General features: G+C 42.6%; 1 protein-coding gene across 1 annotated transcript in view; it reads left to right on the forward strand.

Moving 5' to 3' along the window:
* LOC126267056 (trypsin-2-like) overlaps positions 1-7,329 on the forward strand; it is a 96,144-nt gene extending 88,815 nt beyond the window's left edge. The window contains exon 7 of the mRNA XM_049971895.1: positions 7,034-7,329. Coding sequence (XP_049827852.1) covers positions 7,034-7,180 — 147 coding nt within the window. The 3' untranslated portion in view covers positions 7,181-7,329. The remainder of the gene's footprint in view (positions 1-7,033) is intronic.
* The last annotated feature ends 16,398 nt before the right edge of the window (positions 7,330-23,727 follow it).

Below are 23,727 nucleotides of genomic sequence, written 5' to 3' on the forward strand. Positions count from 1 at the left end.
GGCGCATTCTATTGCCTTCGACATACTGAGTCTCTAGTGGCAACATATACACGTGCCCCTGTGTCCAAGAGAAACTTGTACTCACTACCTCTCCGAACACTGACTAATGCACATTCCATGTCTGCATGTAACTCTATTGCATCTAATTTTAACAGGATCGACTTTAGGAAGACTTCGGGTTCTCGCTGTGCTTAATGCCTCCTTGCCACCTACTCAGCCACCCCTACTCCATTACCAAAATTCTGCTACAGGCACCTTCCATTTTCTGTATTTCCCTGTGGCTGGCGAAACTACGTCTCTATATACCTTTTTGTCCATACCTGCAACACTGAATGTTCGCAGAGAATACCCACGTCTCTCTCAGCCCTGTGTTGATATGTCAGTTTCTTCGCTTTCCATCGCTAACCTAATAGAAGAATACAGAAACCTTGATGCATTTGTACACATCCTTCTTGACATGTGCGTCGACAGATCCCTTCATAACAGTATAGAGCGCCCTCTGCCCAGCTTATTACATCAAAACTGTGTTTGCTGACTCACTCTGCCCCGACTCGTACATGTGTTCATTTCATCCAGTCAGCGAAATCTTCCACAGTTTCCCCTTGCCTCTTCAAAATAGTACTCGACTGCTCTCAAAAATACCTTGCACTATTGTGTATTTTTTTGTTCATTTACCAAAATCCGCTATCCAACTGTTCAAAGCTTGTTGCATTGTTTAATTCCTCCATACTCCTGCCATAAATATTCGCTTTTCCTACTAGTCGCAGTTTTGCTACACATAACAACTGACAGTCCAGTCACCCACCTCCGCCGACGTTCTCTGAGAACTACCTTACATCCTGAGAAAAGGAAGCAAATAATTCCACTTCATGCTGTGGTACCTGAAGCTATGCTAACTGTTAGTCCCCATCTAGCAACAGCCCATGCTGTGTTATTACGTGTTATGGATAGTAAGAGCGACGCAATGGCAGAGCCAGAGACGAAAGGTATGTTGGTTGTGGAAGCAGTATCAGTATGAGTTAAAAAAAGTAATGCAGTTGACTGCGTATTATCCGCTGTCAACTGCATTACTTTTTTTAACTCATACTGATACTGCTTCCACAACCAACATACCTTTCGTCTCTGGCTCTGCCACTGCGTCGCTCTTACCATCCATAACACGTAATAACACAAGAAACCACAACACCAAAAATTCGTCACGAAGTTAGACTTAACATTATATTATGAGCCACCTGGATTCTGTGCACTGCCTTCCAATATGACGATATAGACGTCATGTACAGGAGTTCAGGGTCTCTGACTTTTGGGAAGGGGCAGTAGACCCGAAAGAGTTACGATTATAGATATCCAATTCTGCTCTCTACAACTACCCTTAAGCTCAAATAAGTCAGTTAACTCAGCTGGCCTAAACAAGGTTACCCTCAAGTTACCATGTCAGTTACTCTTCACTTCCGTATCTATTACACCTTCCAAAACGTTAACGAATGGTTCATCACTTACCAGACTGTGTTGACACCATACGTCGTGGTCCAGGCCCCACGCTGAGTAAAGACGACGCCACACATTCTGACAATAAACTGTAGCGCTCTCCAGCGCAGGAAGGGATGGTGACAATGGGTGGTGGAGTTGAGGTGAGAGACCAAGAGTCTACAGACAAAGGTAGCTTCAATTGTGACAAATTCTACAGAACACAGCATCAGTGACCGACTGGCTCCTGAATTCTGCAGGGCTGGCCGCCCGCAATGCTCATACAGTCTCCTCACCAAGCGCTGTCAACATGTTACGTATTGTTTACCATTACCAGCCTGCAGCATGTACTCGATGATGATGTATCTCCTACTGCCTTTGGTGGATGCTGGCTTCATCTTGATGGTGGATGACCACCACGAGGAGATGCCCGTCTGCATTGGCGGAAGTTGGATAGTGTGCATAGGGGACAGCCCATTGCCACTGGACAGAAGTTGGCTGTGCTTTTGGAGTTAACTGGCCTGGCTGCTGCACCGTTGATCTGACCTCAGGAAGGATTTAGCGCATAGAACTAGTCCCCTGCCATGGCCGTGAAGCAGTGACTTCCGCTGGCAGGTCCATGTCTTGACTCCATACAACAGAGCACCGTCAGCCTGGTAGTGCTGCGACAGAAAGCATAACTGAGTTTCAAAATGTCCATTTTTTTATAGTCTGCAGCGACACGCTTGTTGTGCATGTGCGCCACTACCAGCCACATATGCTAAAACATCACTGCCACGGTCAGAATGGAAATCTGCCTTGCCGACTGCATCACGACTGCATAACGAGAGTGCAGTACAGTTGAGCTTGCTGTTTCAACAAGCTAACTTGCATAGAAAGCTTGTGTAGGCCTTTTTCAGTTATTACAGTGGCAACATCCCCCGCTCACCTGCTGTCACTACTACTGCAATACACCACTCAAACTCACAATAATATGCCTGTATGTGGTCAGTACGCTACTGTAGGGACAAAATGCCTTTGCAAGGTAACTTCATATTTTTGATTTCTTTGTAAAGTCATATACTTAATATGAAAGACGTGAATGCATGTCTGATAAGTCCACATAAAGACTTCTCCTTATCTGCAGGATTCTTTTTAGAAATTCCTACAAATTTATTACATAATAATTACTTTTAACAAGAATTTCCTGACAGTTAAAAATTAAAACGGATATAATTTATCACGCAGATCTTTAATTTAGTATTTAAGAAGTGGTGTGTTCTCAAACCAAATACAATATGGCACACTGTAGAAGTTCTTTTCTGATTATGTTGTGAACTGATACCCTCTCAAAGGTACATGTTTGTGCAATGTCTACAAATACACTCCAGGAAATTGAAATAAGAACACCGTAAATTCATTGTCCCAGGAAGGGGAAACCTTATTAACACATTCCTGGGGTCAGATACATCACATGATCACACTGACAGAACCACAGGCACATACACACAGGCAACAGAGCATGCACAATGTCGGCACTAGTACAGTGTATATCCACCTTTCGCAGCAATGCAGGCTGCTATTCTCCCATGGAGACGATCGTAGAGATGCTGGATGTAGTCCTGTGGAACGGCTTGCCATGCCATTTCCACCTGGCGCCTCAGTTGGACCAGCGTTCGTGCTGGACGTGCAGACCTCGTGAGACGACGCTTCATCCAGTCCCAAACATGCTCAATGGGGGACAGATCCGGAGAGCTTGCTGGCCAGGGTAGTTGACTTACACCTTCTAGAGCACGTTGGGTGGCACGGGATACATGCGGACGTGCATTGTCCTGTTGGAACAGCAAGTTCCCTTGCCGGTCTTGGAATGGTAGAACGATGGGTTCGATGACGGTTTCGATGTACCGTGCACTATTCAGTGTCCCCTCGACGATCACCAGAGGTGTACGGCCAGTGTAGGAGATGGCTCCCCACACCATGATGCCGGGTGTTGGCCCTGTGTGCCTCGGTCGTATGCAGTCCTGATTGTGGCGCTCACCTGCACGGCGCCAAACACGCATACGATCATCATTGGCACCAAGGCAGAAGCGACTCTCATCGCTGAAGACGACACGTCTCCATTCGTCCCTCCATTCACGCCTGTCGCGACACCACTGGAGGCGGGCTGCACGGTGTTGGGGCGTGAGCGGAAGACGGCCTAACGGTGTGCGGGACCGTAGCCCAGCTTCATGGAGACGGTTGCGAATGGTCCTCGCCGATACCCCAGGAGCAACAGTGTCCCTAATTTGCTGGGAAATGGCGGTGCGGTCCCCTACGGCACTGCGTAGGATCCTACGGTCTTGGCGTGCATCCGTGCGTCGCTGTTGTCCGGTCCCAGGTCGACGGGCACGTGCACCTTCCGCCGACCACTGGCGACAACATTGATGTACTGTGGAGACCTCACGCCCCACGTGTTGAGCAATTCGGCGGTACGTCCATCCGGCCTCCCGCACGCCCACTATACGCCCTCGCTCAAAGTCCGTCAACTGCACATACGGTTCACGTCCACGCTGTCGCGGCATGCTTCCAGTGTTAAAGACTGCGATGGAGCTCCGTATGCCACGGCAAACTGGCTGACACTGACGGCGGCGGTGCACAAATGCTGCGCAGCTAGCGCCATTCGACGGCCAACACCGCGGTTCCTGGTGTGTCCACTGTGCCGTGCGTGTGATCATTGCTTGTACAGCCCTCTCGCAGTGTCCGGAGCAAGTATGGTGGGTCTGACACACCGGTGTCAATGTGTTCTTTTTTCCATTTCCAGGAGTGTAACTGGGAACTTCTTGTAAGTACATTAAGAATCGCCCTAGGTCTCCAAACGTCTCCCAGAGAAGTCACGAAATACAGTTACACTACAGGTAACTACCGTAATTTATGATATTCAGGCTAAAATAAAGAAAGCATGTAGTGTCCAGCGGTCAGCAGGAAAGAACTAGCAGTCAATTTCAAGACACTTCGTTATAATTAAATGAAAACGACTTCTTAGCAGACACTAAGTTTTAAACGTAAGAACAACAAGCAAACCCCACAACTCTTGTGGTGGCAAACCAGATAAGGAAACAAGATAATAGAAGAAAACACTGAACAAAATCTACTCTACTAATTACAAAATACAAAGTGCTACTAGAATGCTACAGTGAGTGTACACAATGCTAGAGCCGGCGTAGGTACTGGACGAAGCTGTTCCTAGCGGTAGGTAACCACTACTGGTCTGACTGTCCGAGCGTGCTTATAATGAGGGGTCGGCGGATTGCTATATGAGCTGTATGAGTTCCGATTGGTGGAACACTGTCACATGTTGTCTGGCGAAGTACGAGGAGTGCCATATTTATTTGGAAAGCCTGCTATTGTTTATATCCCCTGGTGATGTTCCTGCCTGCGCTCCTGCAAAGAGGTCGGCAGCCCACCTTGTGTTTTGGTTGTAACAGGCCCTCTAACTACAACATAAGTAAAACAATAACATACCATTCAATACAAATATTCATACTAATTACTTGACAACTGCAAATCACACGTCTCTCCATTTGCAGGAATAAGGAATGATTGAGTGGACTATATGTGTTTTGCGAAATACTATGAAAGGTAATCTAAAATGTGACATCGTGTGGGTAAAGGACACAGGAATGCAGTAAAGTGTAACTATAAGAAGAAGTATAACGTGTGGGTAAAGGACACAGGAATGCAGTAAAGTGGAACTATAAGAAGAAGTATAAGAAAAGGAGGAGGATAATTTAGAGTTATTTTGGGAGAATGATCGTCAGTGACGAACCTTAAGCTCGTGTGGACTGGAGTGAGAAAGGAATACTGAAGCAATCTGCTGAAAGGGACTGTTCTACCACTCACCCAACGTGGTTTACGGAAACTACGGAAATTCTAACCGTGGATGGCCAACGAGGAATTTGGCCTCACTCATGCCAAATATGTGACATGTATGCAAACTTCATAAATGTTTTTGGACGATAGTAATGGGCCTATTTATCATCATTGAGGCAAATGTTTCTCGGGTACGCTTCAGGTTTTTCTAACTGTTGCCAGAAATTGAGCTTTCTGTTCCATGTGCAGTACTTCATCCCTAAAGCTAACACAAACGATGTAGAATACGTATGAGACATTGTTATTTTTTGTACAGTTACAGGTTGCGATTGAGATGAAATAGTATTTGCGGTTTGAAACAAGCCAAACTAATAAACTGTTAAAGAAGATAAAGGCTACGACAATTGACACTAATTTATCAGCAATTTTATATAGGCTTATTTGTTCCTTTGGATCAGTTGCTGGCGTGAAGCCTTCAAAAGTTAGTACTAGGTTCATTTATATCGGTTCAGACGAATTCGAGTATTATATACTCTGAGATAACAAAAGTCATGGGATATCTCGTAATATTGTGTCGATCGCCCTTCTCACGGCGTCGTGCGGCAATTTTACATGACGTGGGCTCAACGAGTCGTTGGAAGTTCCCTGAAGAAACATTGAGACATGCTGTTTCTATAGCCACCCATAATTGTGAAAATGTTTCCGGTGCAGGATTTTGTGGACGAGCTGACCTGCCGATTATGTGTTTCACATCAGGCGATCTGGTTCGCCGAATAATTCGCTGGAACTGTCTAGAATGCTTTTCAAACCAGTCGCAAACAATTGTGACCAAGTGACGTGGCTCACTGTCGTCTATAAAAATTCAATCATTGTTTCGGAACATGAAGTCAATGAGTGGTTGTAAATAGTCTCCAAGTAGCCAGACATAACCATTTTCAGTTAGAGCAGCGTACCCAGTCCATTCCATGTAAACACAGCCCACACCTTCGCGCAGCTCACACAATACCTTGGTAATTACTTGGGTCCATGGTTTCGTGGGGTCGGCGCCACACTCGAAACATACCAACAGCTCGTACGAACTGAAACCGGGCCTCATCTGGCGATGACACAGTTTTCTAGTCGTCTAAGATCGAACCGATATGGTCCTGACCCCGAGAGAGGCGCTGCGGGTGACGTCATGCTGTTAGCAAAGGCAGTCGCATCGGACGTCTGTTGCTATGGCGCATTAATGCTAAATTTCGCCGTCCTGTCCTAACGGATATTTTCATCGTACGTCCCACATTGATTTCTGCAGATATTTCAAGCAGTGTTGCTTGTCTGACAGCTCTAAGTAAATGTTGCTGCACTCGGTCGTTAAGTAAAGACCTTAGACCACTGCGTAGTCCGCCATGAAAGGTAATGCGTGAAATTTGGTGTTGTCGAAACACTTTTGACAATGTGAATCTCGGAATAATTTTTTCCCAAACTATTTTGGATATGAAATGTGCCAAGCTTCTAGCAGAAACTACTATTTCGCTTTGAAAGTATGTCAGTACTCGTCGTGCGGCCATAATCACATCGGAAAACTTCTCAGCCGAATCACCTGAGTACAAATGATTGCTCCACCAAAGTACTGTCGTTTTATACCTTGTGTAGACGATACTACCGCCATCTGTACAGGTGCACATCGCTATTTCGTGGCGTTTGTCACCTCATTGTAATATCTGGATAATGCTACGAATATTTCTTTATTTTCCAGCTGGATTCGGGAGATCCTCTATTGGTGAACGGGCAGCTGGTGGGAATCGCCTCCTGGGATGGTTACGAGTGTGCCACTGCAGACTCACCGGGAGTCTATACTGAAGTTTCCTACTTCGTCGACTGGATCAATCAGAACGCATTGTGACGAGGACAGATGTACCTGATTTTTTTCCATGCTGTAAACAAGCGTTACCACACTACTTCACTCACCAAAAATAAAATCTCATTCGTCATCCAGTGGCACGTTTACTTCAGTCAGCGCCTCGAACGTATAAAAATTATTTACTTTCAGATACCCAGTAAAACACTGCCACTGCAGACTCACCGGGAGTCTATACTGAAGTTTCCTACTTCGTCGACTGGATCAATCAGAACGCATTGTGACGAGGACAGATGTACCTGATTTTTTTCCATGCTGTAAACAAGCGTTACCACACTACTTCACTCACCAAAAATAAAATCTCATTCGTCATCCAGTGGCACGTTTACTTCAGTCAGCGCCTCGAACGTATAAAAATTATTTACTTTCAGATACCCAGTAAAACACTAATCCGTTACACAATGATGTAAACTCCAAATAGAAGGCTGTATAACTGCAAGACAACGCTGTGAAAATGCCTTTCACATTTTCTAGAACAACGAAGCTTATGCCATCTCTCATTTCCATAAGGGACAATCACGAGACAAAATTAATGTAGTAGCCAAGAATCCAAGTGACAATTACCTGAGATTAACTTTTTCACTACATTGTCAACGTCTAGACGTGTCCCATTCCTCTAGCACAGTTGAGAGCAAATGCGGTACATGTGATTACAAACGGTGATAAAACTATCTTCCATCTCATTTACACTGACGTAGTATTTTGTATACATAGTACTTATTAATGGATGTAATGTGTTGGTTCTGAATAAAAATTTCCTGGTAGATGTTCCAAGTATTATTTCAAAACCTCACCACGATTCCTCCTTTCTCGATTTCGATTCTCAGGTCTAGCCCGAGATCATAGTCGTGCCAGTTATGCAAGCCTCTTCAGCATCTCGAGGGTCTCCTTCTCTGTTACAGCGACTTTGTATTACATGTAAGCAAATATTTAGCTGAACCAGTTGTTAGAAGACTCTCATATCAATGATTTGATTACAGATTTCTAGCAGGTATGTCGACTGAGCGAAGGAATAGTTAAGCTCGTCTTCACTGACTAGTAGAGCAGAAGAAAGTAAGATAGCGAAAGCCATTGTAATTAATATGCTTAGAAGAATTATTTCCTTTTTCTCCCAAATGGTCCCACCTCATCCGATAAAAGGTAAGGTATTCCGTTCCGAACGTAAGAGAATACAAAGTTATTTAAACATTTAAAGCAAAAGGAGCTAGTAAATAGACCAGACAGGATCTCTCAGATGCTTAGATGCTTAGGGTAAAGATTTTATGAAGATTTAAACCCGACGAAAAAATCCTTATAAAGACGTTTCGTCTGTCATATAACAGCACGTCTCGAAGAGAGAGAAACTGATGAATCAACGTAACCTATTAGTTTCTATTTGAGAGGTTCCAGAGGAATATTATTCTGTTTAAGCCATCTTTAAGAACCTGAATAGCACACAGAGTACACACTGTGCCCACCTCTCATCATTTGGTAGACGGATGCTTATGGAGCAGAATACAGCATCTTCAGTGTCACAGACCATATACGCATGCTTATCAATTATGTAGTAAATAATCGTCTATAGTTTGCATAAATATTATCATTACAATATCGTGAAGGAAGGAATACCACCTAAATCATAATATGAAGAACAGTCACAGGCAAATTACAGAAATTCACCACAGACAATACTGTAAAGTACTGAAGAATGTAATCAGATAGTCTAAAACAATGGACTACACCAAGAGAAAGGAAGCTCATCATCATCATCGTCTTCTTAGTATCCTTGCAGCGAGCCGACTGGGGTGTTTGTGAATAATCGGTCTCCATTCAGCTCGATTTTAGCGTTGTCAGCACATAGTTATTTCATTATTATCAAAAGAAATGTTTATATACAAAACAAAGGTTGCAGTTTTAAACCTTTTATTGATTCTGTATTATAGTGTATTATGTGCCTAGACGTAGAACCGTAGTGAGCATAGAGCACATGTGTGGCGAATGACGACACAGGATGACGTGTAGTACCAGCGCAGGAAGTAAGAACCAAGCAAGTATTTGTCTATCAAGATTGGCTCATGATGCTGAAGAATGACCAGGCCGTCATTTAGGTAGGCTTTAGGTGCTCAACCGGTTCAGTCAGTCATGGAATAATCACACAGTAGAATAAATGATTCCTCAGGACAATGCATGATGTTTGTGCTGAAAGAAAAACATTAGACAGAAAAATATAGAATTGGCCCTCCCCGACATCTAGTTTAGGGATACAGCACTATTTACGATAACTGTTAAGATTCTTGCCAAGGGACCTGACCTTTCTTAAAGTTTATTTGCTTTATTTTGTTTACTACTTTCATTGCAGTTCAACCACGCAAGTTTTGCGCTTACTGTACAACACAACGCAGTCTCTATCGTCTTACTTCATTATAAATGTTCATAACACGCACTATGATCTAGCGTTCATGTCACTCATTCTCTTTAAATTAATTGACACTTTGCGGTATTTGTAATTCTGCAATGACGTTAGTTGCGCTCCAGTCAGTTCGACAACTGAAGTCTGTGGTATGGTATGCAGCTAGGATTGTCGCCTGATGTGCATACACGGCGAAGCAGTGGGATGAATGTAGCTGCGGAGTGCGTAACATGTTCTCGAGTGAGAAATGCAAGTTGATGCTGCAGCGAAGAGTCGCAGCATCTCACACCATAGACAAAAAAAAAAAAAGACCAAATACTCACCAGATACAGTTTAGACGAACCTTATGGTGATTCTCAGCTTCAGAATTTGATGACTAACTATGTAAATATCTCTTCAGATCCTGGTGGAGATATAAATCTTTAATTTTCTCTGATTTCGGAAAAGCCAAATGATAACTGCAGGATTAGGTACGCTAATGACTTGATATGGGCTCGTATAAGGTAATAGAAATTTGCTATTGCGTTTATGAAGAGCATAAGAATTCGGAAGTGATTGTAGCAGAACTGTTTCTCCAAGAATATATTTTTGAATTCGTCCAAACTTTGTTTTTAGTCTGTGTTTTCTTTCGATATCTGGCGTGTTTTGTCACAACGATTAGTGTGTCTCTTACCTTTTCTTGTAAAGCGATTTCTTCTTTTTGCTGATGTGCCAAGAAATTTATCCCTTCGTTTGCTTCTTTGTTGTCGCTCAGTAATTCAGCCGCTGTGTAGGAAGTGGTGTAAACGGGAAAGTTACTTACTATTCGTCGAAAGGTTCTACGAGCTCGACAAAGCATGTGTGTTGCATATGTTCTCACAAATTGGTTAAATTCCCTAAAACTACGTTCAACGGCGCTACTTGACGGGTTAAAGCGGGATGTCGAAACATGTTTGATGTCGTGTCTTCCAGAAAATATTTCCATTTTCTACATATAAAGTTCGATGCATTGTCTGTTAATTAAGCAGGATTGCCAACTGTGAGTACGTACTGTATATAAATCCTTCTTACTATAGCAAATGCTGCTGTTGACTTTAAGGCATATAGCTTAACATACTCGGAGAAAAGATCATAGAAAGCTAGTAATTATTTGACGTCACCTCGTCGCAGGCCCATGAGCATCGGAAGATATTAAATGCACTGGTTGTGTTGGTAGTATTGGGTATAGTTCACTATTACAGCACTTGGCTCAGCCTTCTAGCACATCAGCCAGGTGTTTAAAGGCTGTTCAGTGTATTTGTGCTTGTTTAGAAAGTATCAGTATAAATTCAATCTCCTCAAGCATTTAGTAGCACCGTAGTGACCTAAAACATAGTGAGTATGCCAAGCTAAAGATTCTCCATATATACTAAAGATACAAACACACAAGTTATTACTATTGACATTACGTCGTTAGAACAGTATGTCATTTGAATCAGGTAATGTTGCAGAATTCTATGAGACAGATTGGCTGATAGACGTGTTCTTACCTATGTCCCCTAGGATCGGAATACCGCAATTTGCTATGCTATTGCACATGTCTAAATGGTATTGAATGCCGGGGGTGTCTCTTGTCCAAAGTACTCTGTAGTCTATGATTTGTTCAGTGAGATCAGGATGTTAATTTACTCTTTGTGACAGATGCGGTAAAGCATCAGTGATGACATTATCCTTGCCTTGTATATGCATTCTTTCAAAGTAATACTTCTCAAGAAATTCTGTCCTTCTTGCAGTTCAAGGGTGCCATAATTTACTTGTTAATAGAAACCTGATTGCTTGGTGATCGCAGTACATATCGATATGTTTACCATTAATGAAGTTCGGTGAATATCCACGTACACATACAAACAATGTCCTACTTGCAGAATTGATCACGTCGATCTCCACTTTACCATTTCTCTTTGGCATCTCAAACAGAAAAACTCAGATTCCTGTAAAGGATGCCTCACTGGCCGTACAAAAGTCTACTTTCATGTCAGGGTGACAGAGGGTATGGGTATCCACAAGTGTACCTTTAATAGGAAAAACTTAGTTTGACAGCTGTGAGACCAAAACCGAACTGTGTTTTTCTTTAGTAAACATAAATGTGACAGTCTGTTCAGTAATAGATTGGGCACAATGGAAAAAAAATTATAAGGCTAACATTTGAAACGTATCTACAGAGTTAGGCTGAGACTAAACAGTGTGTAACGTAAGCAATTTACTTCAGAGCGCAAACTATGGAACTGGACATTCGCTGTTATCTGAAAGTTAAGCAAAGAGCTACCATATTGCGACACAGCTCATCAACGATTTGCACGCACTGGAGCACAGAACTTGCTATATTTAATGTCTGTACCTGAAATTGCGATGTTGTCACGTCTTCTTCAGCAATGGATTCCTCATTTTACGTTCCTTTATGCATCTGCGTCCAATTTAGTTCGGAAAATATCTATACCTTCAGTTTCAAAATAACAGTGATTTCGTGCCACACAAATGAGGCGAAATTCATGAAACGTAAAAGAAAATAATTACAATATTACAAGTCTTGTGTTAATATGACCATTTATAATAACCTTTCTCTGGTTTATAATAAAGGTTTTTTCAAGTTTGTCTCAGGGAAAGAAGAACTATTGCCGGCCGATGTGGCCGAGCGGTTCTAGGCACTTCAGTCCGGAACCGCGCGACCGCTACGGTCGCGGGTTCTAATCCTGCCTCGAACATGGATGCTAACCGTAGGTTAGGTAGGTTTAAGTAGTTCTAAGTTCTAGGGGACTGATGACCAGAGATGGTAAGTCCCATAGTGCTCACAGCCATTTGAACCATTTTTGAGGAACTATTATAACAACTATACTTTGGAATAATAAATGAAGTTATCGGAGTAGCTGGCTTTCACGGACAGTCATTAACAGGGTGATGCTAGAACTATAACAGTAATAAGCGACTGAATCGCCAATACTGGCGTGCAAAAGATGCATCCAAGAAATCGTAATCGTACTTCGTCAATCATGAAAAGATAATATAGAGAGGTTCTATGAATTGTCATAAAAATTTTCATATAAGCGTCTATAATGGCGGCAGATCAATCGCACCACCGTATCAACACTTGCATGTCGTCCCGTCTTACAAATTTTGAAATAAGTAGAAATGGATTAAGACAAGGTAAATGTAAATATTTTAGTAAATATTTTAACGTATATATTGTCACAAAATGTAAAAGCAAAAGAAATACCGCGCCTCCTAATTACAGCGTGCGCCTACCACAAGACAGATGAAGATGGAAATCTCAACTGCGAAGGGGACAAAATCTTTCGCTATTTGTTTCATAGATTAGAACGTTGCGTTATTCTATAGAAAGAATAGCCGATACTGCAACTAATTCTGAAAGAGGGGTACCACACTGGGTGTTGTGATGTCTTCATCATTTCATCCTCATTGACAGGCAAGTCGCCAGAGTGGCGTCAGCTAAAATGACAATCACCAGGTGAACGGTCTATCCGGCAGGAGGCCCTAGATACACACACCTGTAGGCTATGGAGTAACATAAACTGTTGTTGTTGTTATGGTCTTCAGTCCTGAGACTGGTTTGATGCAGCTCTCCATGCTACTCTATCCTGTGCAACCTTCTTCATCTCCCAGTACCTACTGCAACCTACATCCTTCTGAATCTGTTTAGTGTATTCATCTCTTGGTCTCCCTCTACGATTTTTACCCTCCACGCTGCCCTCCAATACTAAATTGGTGATCCCTTGATGCCTCAGGACATGTCCTACCAACCGATCCCTTCTTCTCATCAAGTTGTGCTACAAACTTCTCTTCTCCCCAATCCTATTCAGTACCTCCTCATTAGTTATGTGATCTACCCATCTAATCTTCAGCATTCTTCTGTAGCTTCTATTGTCTTCTTGTCCAAACTATTCATCGGCCATGTTTCACTCCCATACATGGCTACACTCCATACAAATACTTTCAGAAATGACTTCCTCACACTTAAATCTATACACAATGTTAACAAATTTCTCTTCTTCAGAAACGCTTTCCTTGCCATTGGCAGTCTACATTTTATAACCTCTCTACTTCGACCGTCATCAGTTATTTTGCTCCCCAAATAGTCAAACTCCTTTACAACTTTAAGTATCTCATTTTCTAATCTAATTCCCTCAGCATCATCCGACGTAATTCGACTACATTCCATTATCCTCGTTTTGCTTTTGTTAATGTTCATCTTATATCCTCCTTTCAAGATACTGTCCATTCCATTCAACTGCTCTTCCAAATCCTTTGCTGCCTCTGACAGAATTACAATGTCATCGGCGAACCTCAAAGTTTTTATTTCTTCTCCATGGACTTTAATACCTACTCCGAAATTTTCTTTTCTTTCCTTTACTGCTTGCTAAATATACAGATTGAATAACATCGGGGACAGGCTACAACCCTGTCTCACTCCCTTCCCAACCACTGCCTCCCTTTCATGCCCCTCGACTCTTATAACTGCCATCTGGTTTCTGTAGAATTGTAAATAGCCTTTCGCTCCCTGTATTTTACCCCTGCCACCTTTAGAATTTGAAAGAGAGTATTCCAGTCAAAATTGTCAAAAGCTTTCTCTAAGTCTACAAATGCTAGAAACGTAGGCTTACCTTACCTTCATCTTTCTTCTAAGATAAGTCGTAAGGTCAATATTGCCTCACGTGTTCCAGTATTTCTACGGAATGCAAACTGATCTTCCCCGAAGTCGGCTTCTACTAGTTTTTCCTTTCGTCTGTAAGGAATTCGTGTTAGTATTTTGCAGCTGTGGCTTATTAAACTGATTGTTCGATAATTTTCACATCTGTCAACACCGGCTTTCTTTGGAATTGGAATTATTCTATTCTTCTTGAAGTCTGAGGGTATTTCGCCTGTTTTATACATCTTGCTTACCAGATGGTAGAGTCTTGCCAGGACTGGCTCTCCCAAGGCCGTCAGTAGTTCCAATGGAATGTTGGCTACTCCGGTGGTCTTGTTTCGACTCAGGCCTTTCAGTGCTCTGTCAAATTCTTCACGCAGTATCGTATCTCCCATTTCATCTTCATCTACATGCTCTTCAATTTCCATAATATTGTCCTCAAGTACATCGCCCTTGTATAGACCCTCTATATACTCCTTCCACCTTTGTGCTTTCCCTTCTTTGCTTAGAACTGGGTTTCCATCCGAGCTCTTGATGTTCATACAAGTGGTTCTCTTTTCTCCAAAGGTCTCTTTAATTTTCCTGTAGGCAGTATCTATCATACCTCAACATCCTTACATTTGTCCTCTAGCCACCCCTGCTTAGCCATTTTGCATTTCCTGTCGATCTCATTTTTCAGACGTTTGTATTCCTTTTTGCCTGCTTCATTTACTGCCTTTTTAAATTTTCTCTATTCATCAATTAAATTCAATATTTCTTCTGTTACCCAAGGATTTCTACTAGTCCTCGTCTTTTTACCTACTTGATCCTCTGCTACCTTCACTACTTCATCCCTCAAAGCTATCCATTCTTCTTCTACTGTATTTCTTTCCCCAATTCCTGTCAATTTTTTCCTTATTCTCTCCCTGAAACTCTGTACAACCTCTGGTTCTTTCAGTTTATCCAGGTCCCATCTCCATAAATTGCCACCTTTTTGCAGTTTCTTCAGTTTTAATCTACAGATCATAACCAATAGATTGTGGTCAAAGTCCACATCTGCCTCTGGAAATGTCTTACAATTTAAAACGTGTTTCCTAAATCTCTGTCTTACCGTTATATAATCTATCTGATACCTTTTAGTATCTCCAGGGTTCTTTCATGTATACAACCTTCTTTCATGATTCTTAAACCAAGTGTTAACTATGATTAAGTTGTGCTCTGTGCAAAATTCTACCAGGCGGCTTCCTCTTTCATTTCCTAGTCCCAATCCAGACTCACCTACTACGTTTCCTTCTCTCCTTTTTCCTACACTCGAATTCCAGTCACCCATGACTATCGAATTTTCGTCTTCCTTCACTATCTGAATAATTTCTTTTATTTCATCATACATTTCTTCAATTTCTTCGTCATCTGCAGAGCTAGTTGGCATATAAACTTGTACTACTGTAGTAGGTGTGGGCTTCGTATCTATCTTGGCCACAATAATGCGTTCACTATGCTGTTTGTAGTAGCGTAGCCGCATTCCTATTTTCCTATTCATTATTAAACCTACTCCTGCATTACACCTATTTGATTTTGTGTTTATAGCCCTGTAGTCACCTGACCAGAAGTCTTGTTCCTCCTGCCACCGAACTTCACTAATTCCCACTACATCTGACTTTAACCTATCCATTTCCCTTTTAACATTTTCTAACCTACCTGCCCGATTACGGGATCTGACCTTGCACGCTCCGATCCGTAGAACGCCAGTTTTCTTTCTCCTGATAACGACATCCTCTTGAGTAGTCCCCGCCCGGAGATCCGAATGGGGGACTATTTTACCTACATTACGTAAATTGGCTAGTGAGCTAACTGGGAAATAATCAAAGAGATAAAAATTCAGGGCTTACTCTCTTAGGCCTGTATTACACTGTCATTTTTGTTTATCAAAGTTGGTATGTCAAAGGAATTTGATACTATAATGGGGAATTTTGTCAAATCCTACCTCTTGTCAAAGAAATATGATTAAATCTATGGGTTCATTGTGGATTTGATCACAAACGTCGTTCGTCTCCTTTTCGCTGCAATAGTTCTTAATACGCATATAGTGTACTAAACGTTTATTTATCTTCATTTATTTGTCCTCCAGTACTTCACAAAACGCTTCACACGTTTATGGAAATCATTTAGTTAACGTACACTGTTGTATTCGATTGCTGTATTGTTAGCCAGAGAAACACTCTCTTGCAGTAAGAAATCGCAATTTTATGGTGACCTGTCTTCTGCACATATCAGTTTCCTCAGATGACTATTCTGCTTTTTAATAGCCACTTTACTGAGGAAACACTGAAATCCACTCTTATCCATTCGTAGGTTACTTATATAAGACGTGACGTCCTCCACTTACAGCTCTCGTATCAAATTTTGCTATATTATCTAGGCGTAAAACCCACTGCTTCACCTGAGTATGTTCCCTTTTTTCCGACACTTCTGTTTCAAATGCACACACAACGCAATTGTGCTTCTAGCAACTGCAACGCTTAATAACAAGTTGTCGCTGTCGGCTATCTTGAAATTTGGTGACAAATATCATGACAACGCAATACCCTGTTTGACGCCACGTCAAAGATATTTCTAGAATATTTCATAATCTTTCTTTGTCATAGAAATATGACATTGTAATGCCGATCTTACTGAATGTAAAATATTTTACATCATTCCGTTAGTACTGGATCGAAAAATTTAAATGCCTTATGTTCGTAATATTCTGGTTGTTTCCGTAGACCTACTACTGAATCATTTTTTGATCTACGTTTTGTTTTGTGTAGACTTTATTCGTCGCTTATGCTATTGGAATGAATTATTTCAGTGGCTATAATCTAATACTGATTACTCAGTTACAGGAGGCAGTAAAATAATTACAAATAAATTAGTTTATAGCAAGTCGACAAAGTCACGCCTCGATCTGGTATATCGTGGCATCACATGAAGTGTTGTTGTTGTTAATGTTGTTGTTGCGTGGGTGGTGGTGTTATTGTTATTGGTGTTGTTACTGTTGCTGTGTGTGTTCATGACGTCTTGACTTTCGTGGTGCTAAAATGAATCATGGCCGAAAGCCCTTATTTCCGGTTCCTTATCGCAGTCTCAGAAACTGAGCGCCTAAATAGGAAAAATCGTTCAAATGGCTCTAAGCACTATGGGACTCCACATCTTAGGTCATAAGTCCCCTAGAACTTAGAACTACTTAAACATAACTAACCTAAGGACATCACACACACCCATGCCCGAGGCAGGATTCGAAACTGCGACCGTAGCAGCCCTGCGGCTCCGGACTGCAGCGCCAGAACCGCACGGCCACTGCGGCCGGCCAATTAAAATAGGAAGTTAAACTAACTTTAGATTTACGTAACGGGAGTTGATTGGAATAAGATCCAGGTATATGATGTATTTAGTTGTGCTTGTTAAAATGGGAACTCGCTCTACTGCAATTTCAATTTTTGGGGTAGTACTACACTGATTTACCCCTTATACAATCCTGGAAATTGAAATAAGAACACCGTGAATTCATTGTCCCTGGAAGGGGAAACTTTATTGACACATTCCTGGGGTGAGATTCATCACATGATCACACTGACAGAACCACAGGCACATAGACACAGGCAACAGAGCATGCACAATGTCGGCACTAGTACAGTGTATATCCATCTTTCGCAGCAATGCAGGCTGCTATTCTCCCATGGAGACGATCGTAGAGATGCTGGACGTAGTCCTGTCTAACGGCTTGCCATGCCATTTCCACCTGGCGCCTCAGTTGGACCAGCATTCGTGCTGGACGTACAAACCGCGTGAGACGACGCTTCATCCAGTCCCAAACATGCTCAATGGGGGACAGATCCGGAGATGTTGCTGGCCAGGGTAGTTGACTTACACCTTCTAGAGCACGTTGGGTGGCACGGGATACATGCGGACGTGCATTGTCCTGTTGGAACAGCAAGTTCCCTTACCGGTCTAGGAATGGTAGAACGATGGGTTCGATGACGGTTTGGATGTACCGTGCACTATTCAGTGTCCCCTCGACGATCACCAGAGGTGTACGGTCAGTGTAGGAGATCGCTCCCCACACCATGATGCCGGGTGTTGGCCCTGTGTGCCTCGGTTGTATGCAGTCCTGATTGTGGCGCTCACCTGCACGGCGCCAAACACGCATACGTCCATCATTGACACCAAGGCAGAAGCGACCCTCATCGCTGAAGACGACACGTCTCCATTCGTCCCTCCATTCACGCCTGTCGCGACACCGCTGGAGGCGGGCTGCACGATGTTGGGGCTTGAGCGGAAGACGGCCTAACGGTGTGCGGGACCGTAGCCCAGCTTCATGGAGACGGTTGCGAATGGTCCTCGCCGATACCCCAGGAGCAGCAGTGTCCCTAATTTGCTCGGAAGTGGCGGTGCGGTCCCCTACGTCACTGCGTAGGATCCTACGGTCTTGGCGTGCATCCGTACGTCGCTGCGGTCCGGTCCCAGGTCGACGGGCACGTGCACTTTCCGCCGACCACTGGCGACAACATCGATGTACTGTGGAGACCTCACGCCCCACGTGTTGAGCAATTCGGCAGTACGTCCACCCAGCCTCCCACATGCCCACTATACGCCCTCGCTCAAAGTCCGTCAACTGCACATACGGTTCACGTCCACGCTGTCGCGGCATGCTACCAGTGTTAAAGACTGCGATGGAGCTCTGTATGCCACGGCAAACTGGCTGACACTGACGGCGGCGGTGCACAAACGCTGCGCAGCTAGCGCCATTCGACGGCCAACACCGCGGTTCCTGGTGTGTCCGCTGTGCCGTGCGTGTGATCATTGCTTGTATAGCCCTCTCGCAGTGTCCGGAGCAAGTATGGTGGGTCTGACACACCGGTATCAATGTGTTCTTTTTTCCATTTCCAGGAGTGTATGAAACTAACTTCTCCATAAAACAATACGACCCCTTTGTTTCAATGATCGCCACCCCAAATTGCTCGTCATATCGGTAACACTCCCTCCCCTTTTTCGTGAAAATACAAAACGACTTGCCCATCTCGCGTAACAACACTGCAGAAGAGGACGGACGGCATGGTGTTAGCTTAGTAGATTTGTTGCACCTTCTAGGTATTCCTCAACTAATACGCAGTTTGACGTTCGTCTTCCCCACAATATTTTCTGTGTGTTGACTCCGATTTCCGTTGTTTCAGTTGTTTGTAATTGTTGTTCATATGTATTTAATTGAATGGACAATCTTGAAAAATTGTGCCATTACTGTGTAATCAAGATGTAACAGAATATCTTTAACACTCATTTGTAGGTAATCAAACCTCTTATTGTTCAGTTGAGTATTATTCATCATGTGCCATACAAAGACTCAAGTACCTCTTCAAGCATATTTGTTCAGTCAAGGTTAATGGAGGCATTATGTGTTTAATGATGCGATCGAGGGTATAACTAACTGAGATAACTTCATACTGGATAAGATAAATATTTTATCGCATGAAAATGTATTAGCATTTACCTCTATTTATAAAAGTTCTGCATGTAAAGAACCTTTTCAGACATTCACAATGTTTTCTTTGCTTGTGATATTGTTATCCCTGCTTTCACTTACTCAGTGCTACGGTAAGAAAGAGATTATTTTCTAATTGATACACAAAATTGTCGTAGTAACAGTACGGTGAGACATTGCTAATTGTAGGAATTTGTAAGAGTAATGAACTCTAAGTTGTACTAAGAGCAATAGTAGGAAAACTGCATTGATACTTGAGGATCAGAATATGCAAGAAAGATTTTCGACGACTTTGGAAGTGATAGCTTTGCAGAAATATAAACATAGTCACAAAACAGGTACAGAATAAAACCTGTTGGAAGATAATATCACATTACACAACAAAAGCAAGAACACGGGCAACCTTTTATTTATGATATTATCAGTACCGTAAACCTCGAAACTCATAAACCCAAACAACTACGAATTCGATATAGTTCCATCAAGTATAAATATCATACGCGCACCAATGATCGAACTGGAAGATTTTAATTGTGTACTCAGTCATATCAGTCAAACACCTTAGATTAATTTTGCAATTGAATTAAGGAGTTTAATTTAATGGAATTCGTTTACCCGACATCTGTAACAGAAAATACATGAACAGGGCAGCTTACTAGTGTGTCGAAGCTGACGCCACAAGTCGTATAGACCGCACTTATGTATCGCAGCAACTGATTAATAAATTATATAGGACCTTTTCATATCATTCCGCACTACCACGTTTGTACCGCTCACACACAACACGCTTCTATCAATGTTCAGGAGGAGAATATTTAGTTGTAGTTAACGCCATGATCCAGGATTATTCTAAAAACTAACACAGACTTGGAATAGAATGGCAAGAATGATATAGTAGCTCCTGTCTCAGATCCAATGATTTATAGGGAAAGCTAGCCTAGATTAATAAACTATGCTGAAAAGTGCATTCAGTAAAACGCTGAGGGCCGATTTCAGCTAGTAATAAGGAATACTCTGTTCGATAATCACAAGAGGAGGAGATACACTTGGAAAAGCCGGTTGATATGAGGAGATTTCAATTAGATTACATCATGGTCAGACAGAGATTCCGAAATCAGACATTGGATCGCAAGGCATACTCAGAACCAGATATAGACTCCGATCACAATGTAGTTCTGATAAAGAGTAGGCTGAAATTTAAAAGATTAGTCATGAATAACTAACACACAATTAAGTGGGACACAGAAGTACTAAAAAGTGACGAGATATGCTTGAAGTTCTCTAATGATATCGATACAGCAATAAGGAAAATCTCAGTAGGCAGTACAGGTGAAGAGGAATGGATATTCCCAAAAAGGGCAATCACAGAAGTTGGAGAAAAAAACATAGGTACAAAGAAGATAACTGCGAAGAAACCAAGAAATACAAGTTTCTGAGGAATGAAATAAATACGAAGCGCAGGGGAGCTAAGACGAAAGGGCTGCATTAAAAATGTGAAGAAATCAAAGAAGAAGTGATTGTCGGGAGGACTGATTCAGTATATAGGAAAGTCAAAACAACATTCGCTGAAATTACAAGCAAGGATGCTGACATTAAGAGTGCAAAGGGAATTTCACTGTTAAATGCAGATGAGAAAGGGGATAGATTGAAAGAGTACATTGCAGGCCTAACAAAAAATGAGGCAAGAATATTACTTCCTGAGATTTCGAAACCTGTATGGGGCCGGAACGAGCAAATAATTAGCAAAGTTATTAGCTCGAAAAAGATTTTTAAGTCAGGTTATGACATTAGAGAAAGGGATGAAAGTGAAATATTTTAACGATTATGAATCACAAATCACCACCTTATAAAAACATTGGTGCTTTAGCATTTGATGGAAGTGTCTGTAACATCCAGTAGTGCATTAAACGGGTTAATGGTAAGTTTTGCCCACTTTTATTCTGCAGAAGGTGTAGTGGCTGACATTACTGAAGACTACATTATGTTCAAGCATTATCTCAGATTACTGAGTAGCAGAAGAGAAATCTACTGGTTTCAATAACTATGGATGACTGCAATGCTGGAATGAGTCCGTCTCTAAAGCGTACATGTGGCGTTCTCTAAATTTCCGACCTTTACTCGGGCCAAGCTAGGGGAAATCTCCTATGAAATACTGCGTGGCATGCGATCACTAGCAAAATTCGCGAATTCTCTAACGGTTCTAATCACAAAGAAAACCGGATACACTCCGTCCGATAATATTAAGTGCCAGCTTTCCCGGGCGGGTGATGAACATCCGAACAAAAATTGAAATTCTAGGAGTCTTACGACGAAATCAAGAAGTCATTCTCTAGGACGCACACCAGTGACACCCTGTCTTTCTCGTTTGGGATTGGTCTGTAGCTCAGTATGCTTCATTTGTCGATTTCTAAAAGACGTATGATATTGTCGGATTAGATTACCTTGATAGAGTCATGGGTAATATGGGTTTATACAGGAAATTTCTCGATGTCATCAGTGTGTATTCACTCACTGTGTGCTACAAAATCAAGAGTAACGGCGTTGACAGTTCTGGGGAACGTCGACCCAGTTAGAGCTTCAGTGACCGCCCCTTCACCCAGGCACGGGGAAAGCAAGAGTAAGTGCATCTTCTCTCGGGTATAGCTGGTTGATTCATTTCTCTTGTACAGCGTACAACAGTGATTGAATGCCCACGGTCAGCAGGTGAGGAGTGGTTTTCGAGCCTATGGTCCTCGACGACGGTGCGCTCTCAGGCTCTAAGCCTCAACTTTAACCACTGTAGCGTGGCTTGCAGAATGGCGCGGCAGCTAGGCAGGTACCCGACGCCGCTAGAGAGTCACTTCTGGGCAAACAGATCTCCCTCACTGCCGAAATGCAAAGGGTGATGTTGCTGGCCAACCCAAAAGTGGCCTAAGCGACGAAGGCGATGTCATCCAGTTTCCAAACTCCGCCCCAATGACATCTGGCTGGTGATGTGTGGTAACAGTAGAAGCTAAGCGATTCCTACCTAGTTCGACCCTCAGTCCATCGGAGTTGATTCTGAACCGTAATCTGGGTGGTCCCGTAGTTTGACTGACATTCGTGACTAAACTGGAGGACAGCGTCAGAGTGACAATGCTTCTTGGGGCCACAGGGTGCCAGCCAGCACAATCCACAGCAGTCGCACACAGTCTCATTGCATCACCCCGAATTGGTTACCAATATTAACATTAGCTCATCAAACGTATTCGGAACTGACGACGATATTTCACGAGAATCGGACCCGCGAGAATAAAATGACGGGAGGAATATTGTATTTGACAGTAGAGAAGCAGGAACAGCAGACTGAATCAGTCAAGAGAGGTCAGTGACTTCGAGCGTGGACGAGCGATTGAATGTCACGTTAGAAAAAAACCCAGTAGGGACATTTCAACATGTTTAAAGCTGCTCAACTTGACTGTTTGCAATGAGATTGCGAAGTGGAAACATGAGGGAAGAAATATAGATAAACCAAGACCAGGCAGTACACTGACGGACAGGAATCGTCGAGTATTACGGAGAGTGGTTGTAAAAATAACATGAATTCAGCGGAAGAAATCCATCGTGTGATGTAAAGTTCTACCAGCATCAGTTAACTTAGTACAATGAGTATACGTAAGAATTAAAAGGAACAGAGTACAAAAGTCGAGCAGTCACATAAGCCAAACATTTTAGTTCTAAATGATGTTTCAGACACTGTGAAGATGACACCAAAGGACAGAGGATGACTCGAAACAAGTCATTTGGAGTGGTGAACCACATTATATCCCGTTGCAATCCGATGACAGGGCTTGGGTCTGGCGAAAGTATGGAGAACGTTACTTGCCATCATGGGTAGTGCAAACAGTGAAATACAGATAAGATGATGATACATTGTGGAGTGACTTTTTTGGCTAGGGTGTGGTATGGAAGGATATGAACACATTTTACTGCATATTGTTCTGCACATACTAGAGAAACATTTCGGATAG

The sequence above is a fragment of the Schistocerca gregaria genome, chromosome 4, assembly GCF_023897955.1.
Source record: "Schistocerca gregaria isolate iqSchGreg1 chromosome 4, iqSchGreg1.2, whole genome shotgun sequence".
In the NCBI taxonomy this organism is placed as follows: Eukaryota; Metazoa; Arthropoda; class Insecta; order Orthoptera; family Acrididae; genus Schistocerca; species Schistocerca gregaria.